This window comes from Ceratotherium simum, chromosome 20, assembly GCF_057802395.1.
Source record: "Ceratotherium simum simum isolate JZ-2026a chromosome 20, ASM5780239v1, whole genome shotgun sequence".
In the NCBI taxonomy this organism is placed as follows: domain Eukaryota; kingdom Metazoa; phylum Chordata; class Mammalia; order Perissodactyla; family Rhinocerotidae; genus Ceratotherium; species Ceratotherium simum.
In genome coordinates, this window is record NC_141919.1 from 17982438 (window position 1) to 17997735 (window position 15298).

General features: G+C 38.0%; 1 protein-coding gene across 1 annotated transcript in view; it reads right to left on the minus strand.

Annotated features, from left to right (window-relative positions):
- Window positions 1-9701: 9701 nt before the first annotated feature.
- Window positions 9702-15298, minus strand: part of TMC1 (transmembrane channel like 1) — a 117127-nt gene continuing 111530 nt past the window's right edge. The window contains exons 19-21 of the mRNA XM_004439650.2: window positions 14769-14847; window positions 14611-14662; window positions 9702-10495 (exon numbers count right to left, since the gene is read on the minus strand). Coding sequence (XP_004439707.1) covers window positions 10473-10495; window positions 14611-14662; window positions 14769-14847 — 154 coding nt within the window. The 3' untranslated portion in view covers window positions 9702-10472. The remainder of the gene's footprint in view (window positions 10496-14610; window positions 14663-14768; window positions 14848-15298) is intronic.

Below are 15298 nucleotides of genomic sequence, written 5' to 3' on the forward strand. Positions count from 1 at the left end.
AAGTAACGTTCATTTCTCTAAAGCAAGCAAATTATGGTCGAGCTTCCAACTACCCAGTTCACAGTAATTTCAACACTTTTCATGAGGTCCCTCCCCCTCCCCAAGAGGTCTTAAGTCATCAAAAACATTCAAAGCGGTGTCCTCTGGTTGTCTCTTTCTCATCAGTTTCGTCTCAACGCCACTGTCACCTTCTCAAGCAAGCTTCCCTGCTCACCCTGCAACAGCAGTGCTGCAGCCACCCTCTCAGATCCACCCTGTTTTCCCTTTTTCGTAGCCATTAGCAGCAGCAGAAGTCGTTGTTAAGCTACTCTTTCACTTACTTGGTTTACTTGCTTTTGTAATGCTTTATTTTCTGTATCTTCCTTATGGAAAGAGATCTGCCGTGTTCAGTGCTGGCTTCCAGAGCCTAGTACAGCGCCTGGCACTAACTGCCCCATAAAGATCTGTGCGCCTTATAGAGTGGTGCTTCCCAACCTATTCTGAACACTAGCTGGTGCTATATAGTTTCATGTGTTATCTCCAGGGAGAGGAGACAAGGGAGAACCAAGCGATAGTCATGTGACAAACATGTATAAGAAAAATTAAACACAAACACTTGTCACAAAGCGATAATTTGAATTTTTCTTTTATTTATTGGCTTGGGAAATGGTGCCACTTAGCACTTAACCTTGCCATTGCCTCAAGAATATTATCCCTGTGTCCCAGAAAAGGAAGCTCTGTGACCTCATTTATACCCAACTGGCTATAAAGCAACAGAAAAGACAACACAAAAGTGGCCAAGTGTATGTCTGTCAACACCTCCTTCCTCTTCTCGCTGCCCGCCTACACCCCAAGACACCCTGGGCAAGACACTGCAAGCATGCTGCCTTCTTTTTGCCACAGTACGGAAACCCTGACGTGTCATTGCTTTCAAGAGACTTCTATTTTTAAAAGGTTATTATTGCTGCTTAGCTAAAAAACGTCCCTGGACCTTACCAGCCTTAGCTCCAAAGGAGATATTTATTAAGATCCAAAATGTTTTTAGACCCACGTTTTGGGACATACACATTAGTACTCCGCGGAGTGCCACCTGTTTATGTCTGTCATTCCATAGTTTATGAACCGATCCGTCAGTCTCCTTCCCCGTGAGACTTGATCTGTGCTCTTATTTTGCTTCCCCAGTCCTTCACACCAATACCGGAGAAGTACCTGTCATGGCTGTCTGCCGTGAGGACACCAGAATCCTTTCATGTAGACCATTTCCTGTGCTCCCCAGGCTGCCAGTCGATGGTGGCACCACAGTGATGTCATGCTCCATTCACAGGTGAGCGAACGTCTCTCTCTCTTTCTGTGTGTTGGGTGCTATTCCCTGACCATTAGCGGAGCATCACGTGTACCCCACTGTCCCGGAATCCTCCCTCCACCAACCGCCACACCGAGTCCTGTCTGCAGTCTCGTCTGTCTCCACTGGACTCTAATCTAATCCGTTCCCATTCCTTTCACCCACTTCCTCTAAGGTGGCACCCCCGTCCCCCATGCAAATCAACTTCTTCAATCACGTGGAAGGGAGCCACCAGCTCTATCAGCTTATCGAAAATGTGCTGGTAGATCTGAAGCCCAGTTCTGTGTACAGTTTAATTGAAACTTTTGTTAAAATTTATTTCGTAAACTCAGGTTTTTAGAGTAGCACTGTCCAATAGGAATGGAATGCAGTCACAAATGCAAGCCACGTGTCATTTAAAATTTCCTAGTAGCCACGATAAAGGGAAAAAAAAGTGAAAGTAATTTTACTAATTTATTTAACCAAATATATCCAAAATAATATCTTTCCCACACAAATCAAAATGAAAAAAATCATTAATGAGACCTTTTACATTAGCTTTTTCATACAGAATCTTTGAAATCTGGCGTGTAGTTTACATTTATGGCACTCCTCAATTTCCAGTCATGTTGGAAGTGCTCAAGAGTCCCATGTGGCTTGTGGCTACTGTACTGGGCAGCTCAGCTTCAGAGCATAGGGGAGAATTTTCACAATCACACTGCACAACCCCCTTATCTTGCAAATGGGACTTGGGGAGGTTACATGATTTCCAGCAAGTCAAACAGCTAATCAGTAGCAGGGACAGGACTAGAACACGGGGACCTAATGCTCACTCTCATGCATTTTTATTCACTAAATGCTGCTTACCTTAAATTTGTTAAGCCACTCTGCTTCTAAAAAATTTTCATCTAAAAAATAACTCAGACTATGCCAGAACAATCTGGACAATTATTTTTATTGGGCCTATAAAAGATTAGGTTTTTCCAATTGAGTAAATCCTGCTTTGCAATTGGTTTTTGATGAATAACTCTCTGAACAGGATCAATTAAAATCATTCTAGATTTTTAGCTACAACATAACTAAATGTTTCAAATAAAAATATTTGAGGGCCGGCCCCATGGCTTAGCAGTTAAGTGCATGTGCTCCACTGCTGGCTGCCCGGGTTCGGATCCCGGGCGCGCACCGACGCACTGCTTCTCCGGCCATGCTGAGGCCGCGTCCCACATACAGCAACTAGAAGGATCTGCAGCTATGACATACAACTGTCTACTGGGGCTTTGAGGGAAAATAAATAAATAAATAAAATTAAAAAAAAAAATTTGAGTGACAAAAAAGGAGAATCATGGGTAATATTTACCCAGCTCTTAACTACGTGCAAAGCCTGGTGCTTAGGGTTTTTCACAGCATCCCGCAATCTCTGCAGCAACTCAAGTGGAGATGATTACAATCCTTTTTAAAGATGAGGAAATTGAGCTTAGTGAGAGTAAGTTAATTAGCCCGGGTCAAAAACTAATAATGACAATAAAGAAAGCGCAGGGCCAGGGAGCAGCACTTTTATGAACAGAACTTGAACTCCAACCTTGGCCAACTCGTAGGCCAGAGCTCCTTCACGCCACCACTCAGCCCCCACAATTATCTAGTAGTCTCTTGAGTTGAGAACCTCTTCTGTGATACAGGTCCAAAAGGCTGGGCACTTGCACTAGATCTTGTCTATTGTTCCTCTAGGGACAGGCTTTTCCCACGGAATCCACTCACTCCACATTCAACTGAGATCAGTTGTAATTCCACCCCAGGTCTCCCTTTGCTGCAGGCTAATTATCCTCTGCTGATGGGCTACTCCATAGCCATTTATGCCATTTTGAATTCCACTACAAATGTATTTATTAATGCCAAAGTCAACGACCCAAGTACCTTGCCCTTCAGACCTGTTATTCTACCTATGATCTTTCTCAGGCTCATCCTCACGTCATGCACAACAATATGACGTTCACATAAAATCTCTCTTAATTAATGTCATTCAGTTTGATCTGCCTTAACACATAGATTCATTTCTAAAAATTTGTACCGAATCCATTTCTCCCATTTACTTCTATCATCAAATCTGAGTAATAGTCATAAGGGAAAAATGTTCGATCCTAAAAGAAAAAAAAAGCGTTTTATGATTTTAGCATTCAATTCAGTCACACTCTCTGCTCCTGTTGACTCACAATCCTTATGCATTTGGCCCATTTATAAAATTCCTGCAAGATAGTAACCATGCCTATAAGGCCTTACACTCTAATTTGTAAGCACGTCAGCCTTACAGATGGCTAATTCCATGGCTGGAATCCATGATAGAACAAGTAAACAAGTGTTTAGAAAACCAACAAAGCAGGATTTATTATTTTCAGAAAGAAGCCTCTGACTTTATCACGCATGTAAGTTTAGTGTTTTAAAACTAATCTTGTTTTTATGTAAGATTTGATATTAGAGATCACCATATTTTCACTGTTACATTCCTGTAAAAATCATGATCGGATCAGGCTCTGGCTAATTCTCTTTTCAATGGTGTTCTCAATTACTTCACAGAGTTTATATGTATAATCGAGCAGAAAAATTAATTATACCACAACACAAATATTTAGAACTCCATAAAAACAAGGATGACAACCATGGCTATTACTGAGCACTAACTATGTCCCAGGCGCAGTGCTATGTTCTATGCAGGCTTTATCTCTTTTAATCCCAAATAGAACCTTTCTAGAGTAGGGGTCTTATTATTCCCATTTTTAGAGATGAGAAATATGACATTTTGAGAGGTTGAACAATTGCCTTAAAGTCACATGACGTATGTCAATTTTTGCCTGTTTTAAATGAGCATGACCATTCGTATTTGGGAATGTTTGGTTGACTAACTGATAAACAAAAAAATCAAGGCATAACTGCTGAATAAAGGAAAAGACAAATGAGTAACAGAATGAGTAACATTTTGGTGGTTTCTAATCTGCAGTATTGAAGAAAAGCAACAGATGCCTTTTGTGGCTCCATTTAAACACATTCTCACTATTATCGTGGGCCAGCACTGAGCCCCAAGCCCAGGTGGGCCAACCAGATACATAAGTGTGAACCAAAGCTAAGTCAGAATGAGCCAGCTGTGTTTCGACAGAATCTAGCTCCAAAATAGCCAAAGTTTTTCAAAGATTTCAGCAGTTGTATTAGCCAATTTTCTTTTTTAGTTGCAAATAATGTATTTCTGTTTTCAGTAGAAACAATACAGCACAAAGAATAAAGCTGGAGGGTTCTCTCTTTACGTCCAGTGCTCTGTTGAGCACAGTCTCATCCTCCCCTCCAGGAGCTGAGCTGAAAGTAACTCTAGGACCCTCCAGATTCTGATCCATGGTGTTTCCACCTGCAGTAATGGCCAGGTCACCTAATTTGTGCCTGCCTCCTTTTCTTCCTGTATAAAAGGAGCACAATTGTACTCTCTCTCAATGGAGATCAGAAAGTTAGAACTTTGCTTTCTCTTTGAAGATCAAGGCATCTAAAATAGCTACTAATAATTATCTGGCAAATTGGTGAATGTGTTTTCCTGTCTGAAACACTAAATTATCTCTTATTTACTCTTTCCAGTTCATCCGCATCACTCTCTTAAGCACAATGTGTTGGCTGGTGCAGAATATTTTTGTTTACAAAGGAAAGCTAAACTCGGAAGATGAACTAGAATAATGGTGTCTTATAATGTCCAGACCTTTTTAATCCACCCTTATCCACAGGTAAGAGCCTGCTCTGAATAATGGCTTTGGTGATGAGAAAGTAATTGATGAACCTAATTAGTTACCCTCAGGTGGTTTATGGAGAGTTACAATTTTAGAGTTTTACGGGGAGCATGGGTATTTTAATCCACTTTAAGGATGATATTTTTCCCCTGAAATTGTTGATGAAGTCTTCAGATGGTCAGTCAGGGCTTTCAGAACCTAAATCACCCTCTAAATTCAAGCTGAATACATTTGGATATGCCATGATCCACTTGACATGACCAGTTACTAATTTGCTACATTATGGAATATTGTATCACTTCATTTAGATCTAGGGAGTTTCTGTTAGTCTACATGCAACACAGAGTGAGTGATGCAGAAGGAATTTGATTGGTATCCTTCCAGCAATGGATAAGATGCCAAGGTCATGCATCCAGGCTTTTCCTTTGAATAGTGATGGTAACCTGAGAAACATGGCCCTCATCAACAGCAGCAACACAAAAATTAAACTTCCAATAAAATATCAGGAACTCTAACTGATATTCTTTGATTTGGAGAGATCATTTTGGACGAGGTACTTTTAATAACAAAAATAAAAACATAAATGCAATAACTGTGACTAAGCTTTTAGTAAACCAAACAAAATAGGAAAAACGTTGATTTCCCAGATGGCACTTTGGATGGACTATCATATCAAGTATCATATGGATGATACTTAATTTGGTGCAGCATGGGAGATTTGGCTTCCAAAAAAATGATTTAAAATATTTTCCTTAAACTTAAAACTCCTAAAAAAGAATGAAATAGTTCCTAAAAAGAGCTTTTATATACCCATAAGCAAAACAGTATCAAGAGAAAATTTAGTGACATTTAAGGCTAATTGCTCTGAATTAGAAAAGTAATGGAACGTAACATAATTGTATCAATAAGTTGACCAAAACTGTCTTCAAATGCATATATATTGATTTAAAAGTCTATACTAACAAATTAATGCTTTTGTACAAAAATGTGTTCTAAAATTTAAAGAATATTTAATCTTTAAATAATCAAACTAAATGTACAACAGTAGAATAGTTAAACTAATTGTGCTATAATATGAAAGAATATTTTATAGCTATTAAAAAATGTCTTGAAATTTTTAGGACATGGGAAAATGTTAAATAAGAAAATAGGATGAAAACTAAATATATCTTATGATCCAAAATATTTTATTGAGTCTGTTTGTGTGTGAGTCTAAAAAAAAAAAAATAGGGGCTGGCCTGGTGGTGTGGTGGTTAAGTTCATGTGCTCCACTTCAGCAGCCTGGGGTTCATGGGTTCAGATCCCAGGCACGGATCTACACACCACTTGTCAAGCCATGCTGTGGCGGCGTCCCACATACAAAATAGAGGAAGATTGTCACAGATGTTAGCTCAGGAACAATCTTCCTCAAGCAAAAAGAGGAAGATTGGCAACAGATGTTAGCTCAGGGCCAATCTTCCTCACCGAAAAAAAAAAAAAAGAAAGAAAGAAAAGAAAAAGAAATACACCAAAATATTAACAGAAGTTATTCTGGGTGGTGGAATTACGGCGTTCTTTTACTTTTTTATTCTATTAAAAATTTCTAAATTTGCTGCAATGAACTTGTACCACTGTTGTAAGTTTTTAAATAACCATGAGGCTTTGTATAAAAACTTCTTGGTGTGTATGAAGATGTGTGTTATATAGACTATCAAAGTTCCCAGAAGAGGTCAAGTGTTTCATGTACACATTTTTCCATTATTCGTAATTGTTAAGTCACCAAGACCCATCCTGGCCAAAGCAGCTGGAAAATCCAAGTCCAGGTATCCAAGGCTATCCATTACAAGAGAACTTTGAGAAGAAGAAATCTCATATAGGTGCTTGAGAACTCCTGACACCATCTTATAATGCCATTTCCTTCTTGCAGGAAGTAGATATGAATAAAGGCTATAACTGTAGTTCATCAAAAAAAATTATGCTTAGGTCTCAATGTCTCTTCCAAAAACGCAAGTGTATATCTGCATTGAGAGCTGAGAACACCTGCCAATTCCATTCTTATATATTTCTTTACAAATAAATTGTGGAGACACTTTTACCTTTGTAAACCAAACAAGGCAAAAGAAAGTTATGATTGGATATTATCCAGGTCCATATTTTTGACTCCAAGGAGGAAATAAAATTCATCAGACTCCCGTCTCACTCTCATTTCATCACTTTCCTTCTGCTGAAACACTTCGTTGTTTTTCCCCACAACAACTTGGTTTTTCCATTGCAGGCTAAACTTATTTGTTCGTATCCCATTCGCTAAGCATGTGATGCCAATTCTAAGGTCTAGGGTTACCAAAAAATCCTAACCTCGAAAGAGGGCTGAAAAAAACAAGGATAATATCTGGATTTTGTTTGACATTGCACTTGATGGAGAGTAAGAGAAAGTAAAGCTCTTTTCCAATTTCTGTTTGATAGTGTACTATAATATCTGTGCCATTGTGAAGAAAGGGACCTTCCCATTGCTCTGAATGGGAAGGTATCATTAATTTTGTTCAATCCCAAAACAGCTTTGCAAGTTCTAATATCTAGTATTCTGGAAGATGCTGAAGACCAAGATCAATATGGCAGGCGGGGCAAAACAGTGGAAGACAATTTAGAGAGAAGGTGGTACTTGAGATACATAATGTTTGATAAATGTTTGACACATAGTGTTTGATAAATGTTTAGCAAACGGATGAAGATGCAGTGGCCTCACTGTGGTTCCTAGTGATCACGCACACAGTGTGGTCCCGGTGTCTATTACAAGCCCATTCCCTCGCAATCTGCACATGCTCTTTGGGAAAGGGGCTTGTAAAGCAAACTGAAATAGTCCAAGTTCCAGTCAAGTGACTGGATTAAAGGCAGGGCTCCAGTCCACAAAGTACACTGCAGTATTAGGCAGGGAAACTGATGCAAAACCCCTTCTTATTGACTCATCCACTGAAGAATGAAGATAGCAAAGGCTGAACCCCCAAAGCAACTAGAGAAACCACACAATAAGTTTTGAGTCACCAGTATATTTCCAGACTTGGCCAGGATGGACTCTAGTTCTGGTACTTGTAGGGATCCATCAGGATGCGAAAACATAGTTCAAGTCAAAGTTTTCTTAATATAAACCCCTTGATGTGGCTCCTCTCAGAAGCCAAACAAGATAATTCCAAGAATGTGCTAAAATGCAGTTTTCCAGTTTTTCAATGAATGTTAAAGCTCTTCAGATAAGTAAATTAGTTTTTGCATATATTTATCAGAATTTATTTTTTATTCCCCTCAGAAAGAATAAAAGGTGCAGTCCTCTTTGTTTGTTTGTCTGTTTGCTTTCTAAATTTTTCCTATGGCTTTGATTATTAGATATGCAAATAACGATATAGAAATAAACCATAGCAATCAGAGCCCGCCCAGTGCAAGGCTATTCTCTGAATAGCTGTAAACAGGTTTGGAAGTGCACTCACTGTTTGTCCATGTAGTAGTAGAGAAATATTTTCAGTAGCTCTCTGGAAATTGAAAGGATTAAAATTTCTAAAAATGTTTAACTTAAATCAGGTGGGTATTTAGGTGCTATAAAAATCCAATTTATTTTTTAAATTATAGAAAGGCTGAAACTTAGCATATTATGTCCAAATGCTTATACCATGAGCATTTGTTTGACAAATACATTGCCTTTAGGACATGAAGGCCTTGGGGATGGTTTGTAATCTCTCATCATCTTCCTTAGGAAGTAGGTCAAGAGCAAGGGCATGTCACCCACACTGTAAATTTGGCACCACACATAAACCAATTCTCTCATCTTATTACTACACTGCAAAAATGATCCAAGTAGAAATAAACACGAGCTTTATTTACTCATCTGCATTATAATCTAATGAGATAATAAATTCAGCATATCAACAGATAATCCATTTCTTACATTGTAGTAACATTTTTCATGCAGATAACAGAAGCTTTTGTTTCACAGTGCAACTGCTGTAAGTTAAATTGATTCAATTTAATTAACAAGCATTTATTCAGTGCCTACCTGTGCACAGCACTATACTAGGCATACAAAACAGTTAGAAGACAGGATCCCTGCTCATAGGGAGCTTACAATCTGAATAGGAAAGATGACCCATGCATACAAGAAACAATAAAGACCATTATAAATCACAGGAAAATCAATAAAATAATAGACTCTGAATTAAAGACACAAGAGTACAGAGGAAGACTGTCAAGGAGTGGCATATTGAAAATGGAGGCTAATCTGCAAAACTTGACCAGAGGAAGTAAGTCTTGAATTTAGTATGATGGAAACAATGAGCACATGGATTGGCAGGAGAACAGGGCGATCATTCTATGGCCAGTAGAAGACTGAAAAGAAGGAGAAACTCAAAGACCGGCTAGTAAAAATCGGCAAGTCAATTGCAGGGAATGGCAGGCAAATAGGCTTAGCTCTGGAAGAGGACACTGTGAGTTAGGAGAGTACTGAAGTCATACAACAAGGCTGGCTGAGAGCATCAATTGTTACTAGTCAAAGTCAATTCAAACTTTAAATAAATAATAATGCTTAAAGACATCTATAAACTAATGCCCCCCATAAAAGTGTGTGTTTCCCTGACCTTAACAAAAAAGCAAAGACAAATTATAGAATATGAGAATTTGAACTCAGGAGATATGATCATTGGAGGTCAAATGATCAGACTGTGATGGAACAGCAATCACTTATGGTATCATTTTTTTTAAACCCATAAAGAGTTGGGATGTCGAAGACCCATGTACCTCCTCAAGGTGAGAGACCTTCAACCCGGTGCTGATCAGGCCCCTAATTCATAGGATTTTTCTTATAAAAAGCCCATTCCTGCTCATACTGAATCCAGCAGCAAATAAAAAGGTCTTGGGTGTATATTTGTGGGGGTTATGGATGGGAAGACGGAAAAAAAGGGAAAACAAGATGTTCATTTCAAAAAGTGAGTTAACGAATGATCACAATGAATAGCTTTTGATGATATTTCTGACCTTAGAGGAAAAAGAGGGTGAAATATCCCTGTTCCCAAGCCAAGAAAACTAAGGCAGAAGAAATGTATAAAATGAAAGTCCACATGAGCAAAAGATTTTTAAATGAACGCAACGAGTAAACTAGTAATTTGTGTTGCTGGATCACATCCACTTTTAAACTCAATCTGGTAGAGAAAATGTGAGGGAAATGGGTCAGGGGAGAAAGTGGTGGTGCAGGAACAAATCCTTCATTTGGAATCAGGTGGAGATCTTTCTTGCAGAATGAGGACCGCTCTTCGAGAGACCAGCATGACCTTGATAATCCATCAGGGTTTGAACAGAGAAGAGCAACTCTACAATGCTTGTTCTTCGGGCCTTTACATATGTCAGTGCTTTTAAACAGCGAGGCGAGGAGTCCTTCTGGGCCCCCAGCGTATCCGTGAAACTTACTGGCCACCAGCAGCTGCAGCTGTTCAAAAAAATAATAATAAAAATAAGAGAGAGAGAGAGATAAAGAAGAAGCAAATGAAAATGTAGCTTTCAGTGTGCTTAATGGTTCTGAATGAGGCGGCCTGAAATCCGTATCTTTCAAATGTGCTCCACGTTGCCATAATATTTAGCATTTTTATATTCAAAATGTTTCTATAATTTTTATTTTACAAAATCCTCACTAATTCTAAAGATGGGAGAATGAAAGTTCTTCTCTTTTTGTAATATTTACTTATTACTGCTTATGTAATTAATATAGAAATGTATTCCTTTCCAATTTTTCTGATAAAAAATTCCTCATGGTCCAGTAGATATTCAGTAGGTATTTATTGAGTGACTGTGTGTATAAAGTTCTGTATTAAGTCCTGAGGAAACAACTATGATAAGGTACAGTCTCTGCCTTCACAAAGGTCATACATATTTTTTAAGTACAAATTATAGGAAAATATCAGATGAGTAGCATGCTATAGCATTATATCATTATTTTAAGCAATAAAATTGACAATAAACCTTGCCTAGAATTCAGATCTTAGAAGTCAGAACTTTTCACTCACCATTTTAAATACTAATTTGATGATATTAAGTTATCGTCACAATCTGGAGGAAATATGAAAGCCCTGCAGATACATGTGACATACATGCTTCCAACTCTATGATGCCCACAAGAGACTCACTTCAGCTTTAGGGACACACACAGACTGAAAGTGAAGGGATGGAAAAAGACAGTCCATGCAATTGGAACCCAAAAGTAGGGGTAGCTATAGTTATATCAGACAAAATAGATTTTAAGCCAAAAACTTTAACAAGAGACAAAGAAGGTCATTATATAATGATTGAGGAAGACACAAATAAATGTCTTGAAATAAATGTCTTCAATAAATGATTGAACAAGACACAAATAACTGGAAAGATATTCTGTGCTCATGGATTAGAAGAATTAATATTGTGAAGGTGTCCATACTACCCAAAGCAATCTATAGATTCAGTCCAATCCCTTTCAAAATTCCAATGGCATTTGTTACAGAAATAGAAAAAACAATCCTAAAATTCATACAGAATCACAAATGACCCCCAAATAGCCAAATCAATCTTGAGAAAGAAGAACAAAGCTGGAGGCATCACACTCCCTGATTTCAAACTATATTACAAAGATATCGTAATCAAAACAGTATGGTATTGGCATAAAAACAGACACAAAGATCAATGGAACAGTATAGAGAGTCTAGAAGTAAACACACACATATATGGTCAATTAATTTTTGACAAGGTGCCAAGAATATATGAAGGGGAAAGGATAGTCTTTTCAATAAATGGTGTTGGGGAAACTGGATATCCACATGCAAAAGAATGATACTGAACCCCTATCTTCAAAAAAATAAACTCAAAGTGATTAAAGACTTGAATGTAAGACCTTAAACTGTAAAACTCCTAGAAGAAAACACAGGGAAAAACTCCTTGATGTTGATCTTGCCAATAATTTTTTGGATTTGACACCAAAAGCAAAGGCAGCCAAAGCAAAAATAAGCAAGTGGGACTACATCAAACTAAAAAGCTTCTACACAGCAAAGGAAACCATTAATAAAATAAATAGGCAACCTATGGGATGGGAGAAAATATTTGCAAACCACATATATGTTAAGGGGTTAACATCCAAAATATACAAGGAACTTATACAATCCAATAGCAAAAAAACCAAATAACCCAATTTAAAATGGGCAAAGATCTGAATAGACATTTTTCCAAAGAAGACAAATAGATGGCCAATAGGTACATGAAAAGGTGCTCAACATCACTAATCACCAGGGAAATGCACATCAAAACCACAGTGAGATATCAGCTCAAACCCTTTAGGATGTCTATTATCAAAAAGGCAAAAGATAACAAATGCTGTGAGGATGTGGAGGAAAGGGAACCCCTTGCACTGTTGGTGGGAATGTAAACTGGTGCAGCCTCTATAGAAAATAGTATGGAGGTTCCTCAAGAAATGAAAAATAGAACTACCATATGATCCAGCCTTTCCACTTCTGGAAATATATCCAAACAAAATGAAATTAATCTGTATTCCCATGGTCATTGTAGCATTATTCACAATAGCCAAGGTATGAAAACAACCTAAGAGTCTGTCTATGGACGAATAGATAAAGAAAATGTGGTATATATATATACAATGGAATATTACTCAGCCTTATAAAAGAATGAAGTCCTGCCATTTGTGACAATATGGACGAATCTGGGAGGCATTATGCTAAGTGAAAAGAGCCAGACAAAGAAAGACAAACACTACATAGTATCACTTATAAGTGGAATCTACAAAAAAAAGTTGAACTCATAGAAACAAAGTAGAGTGGTGGTTACCTGGGGTTGGGGGGTGGGGGAAATAGGGGAGGTTGGTAAAAGGGTACAGACTTTCAGCTGCAAGGTGAATAAGGTCTAACTAAGGATGTAATGCATAACACAATGACTGTAGTTGATAACACTGTATTGTATAATTGAAATTCACTGGGAGGGTAGTACTTGTGTTATGGCCAAAAAAATAAAAGTAAATATGTGAGCTGATGGATGTGTTAATTAACTCAATGGTAAGAATTCTTTCATGATGTATACACATATCAAATCATCACATTGTACACTTTAAATGTATTACAATTTTGTCAATTATACTTCAATAAAGCTGAAAAAATTTTAAAAATAAAATTAATAAAAAAGTAGCTTAATGATGGAAAAAAAATCTAAGACAAATGTAATCTGAGGACACAGCATTGGAAGTTGCTGCGTCCACTCCTGCTGCCATAAAGGTCAGCCAGCATGAGAGGAGAGCAGTGTTGAAAGAACCATGAGAAACGGGGCTCAGCCCTGACTGCTTCTAAACTTAGGGTACCACGTGGCCTGAAATCATACATACCACTCTCCTGTTCATTTGTGTGGACTAATAAATTTCTTTTTTTCCTACTTAAACCAATTTGGGTTGAGTGTTTTATTTCTTAATAGGGGAGGAAAAAGCCCTACTAATCTAAAGATTTTTAAAGTTATGAATGAGGGACAAGTTGGAAAAGATTTTCACTGAACTTCTTAGGTATCAGTTTTCCATGAGGAACTCAAAGCATATCAGTAATTTTGGCAAACAGGAGTATGCCTTATTCTAATATTTTAAAAATAAGTGAGATTAAAAAGAAAGACAGGTTGGGCCAGCCCCGGGTCCTAGTGGTTAAGTTCAGTGCACTCTGCTTCAGCAGCCCAAACTTGTGGGTTTGGTTCCTGGGTGCAGATTTACACCACTTGTCGGTGGCCATGCTGTGGCGGCAACCCACATACAAAATAGAGGAAGACCGGCACAGATTTTAAGTCAAGGTGAATCTTCCTCAAGCAAAAAGAGGAAGATTGGCAATAAATGTTAGTTCAGGGCAAATCTTCCTCAGAAAAAAAAAAGAAAAAATAGAAAGAGAGGTTGGGGCCAGCCCAGTGGCATAGTGGTTAAGTTCACATGCTCCGCTTCGGCAGCCCAGGGTTAGCAGGTTTGGATCCCAGGTGTGGATCTTCGCACCATTCATTAAGCCATGCGGTGGTGGTGTCCCACATGTAAAAAATAGAGGAAGATGGGCACAGATTTTAGGTCAAGGCCAATCTTCCTCACCAAAAAAAAAAAAAAAAAGCAAGAGAGGCTAACGAATTAGAAAAGGCTTTGACAATTAACGGCAGTGAGCTCAGTGGACCCTGTTGGTATCTTCCCAGTGTATCCTTTTATGTATAAAAATAGTCAAAACGGGCAGGAGAGATTCTGCATTTATATCTGTTATTTGTATATGACTATATGGGTATTTTCTTCATCTTCTGTCAATTTGCAAAGTCACCTTTCTATCACTACTGTTAAGTTTACATTTCTGAATTTTTCTTTCTCTTTCTCCCACTGGGGAACAACCAAATCCTCTGTATATGATGCCTGAGAGGGTCTAAAAAGGTGGATAGTAAGGACTGTGGAGTGACTTGCTTAGGGCAATACTGCCACTCTGTATCAAATGCCCCATTTGGAGAAAATAAAAAAAGAAGAGCATACTGTTTTTAGGGGAAAAAAATTGCAAACATAAACTTATCTCCAACCTGCTCGTGCAGCTGCCATTTTCTTGTTTCGCATTTTGTTCTCCAAAGCTTGCTACACAATAAAAAAAGGGAAGAAGAAGAACATGAGATTTCCTGGTGTTTTCTACTACTTGACATTAATAAAGACAAATATTACCATGAAGTAAATTGCATCCTACCTGTTTCATTTTCTTTTTTAGATCCATATTTGCTGCCTTCTGGCCCTTTGCAGTAGCATTGAGATAATAGATGGTCAAACTAAATATTGAAAAATAATAAAATGTATGGTATTTTTCAGTTTCTCAAGATTGTTTTTAAATTTACATTAACTAAATCATAAAATGTTGGCATTGGAGTGGACTTTAAGATATTGTCTACTCTAAATGTCTTATTTTGTAGATAAAAGACTGAGGTACAGAGAGGTAAAGAGCGCACTCAGACTTACACAGACACTAGGGGTGGAGCTGGGAAGTTGGGCCTCAAGGCTCCTCCTCCGCAGCCCAGGGCTCTGTCCACTATACCTCGCTGCCTAATTGTAGCTTCTTCTTGGAAATGAATTAACACCAGTTTAAATTATAATTGAAAATAGCATTTTAAATTGATGCCAACAGCATCCAGGAGAATGGAAAATTTACTAAAGCTTAGGGAATGTGCTGAATAAAAACGAAACTGATTTTCCACTTTAAATTCCACCCTTTGGCTTTTACAA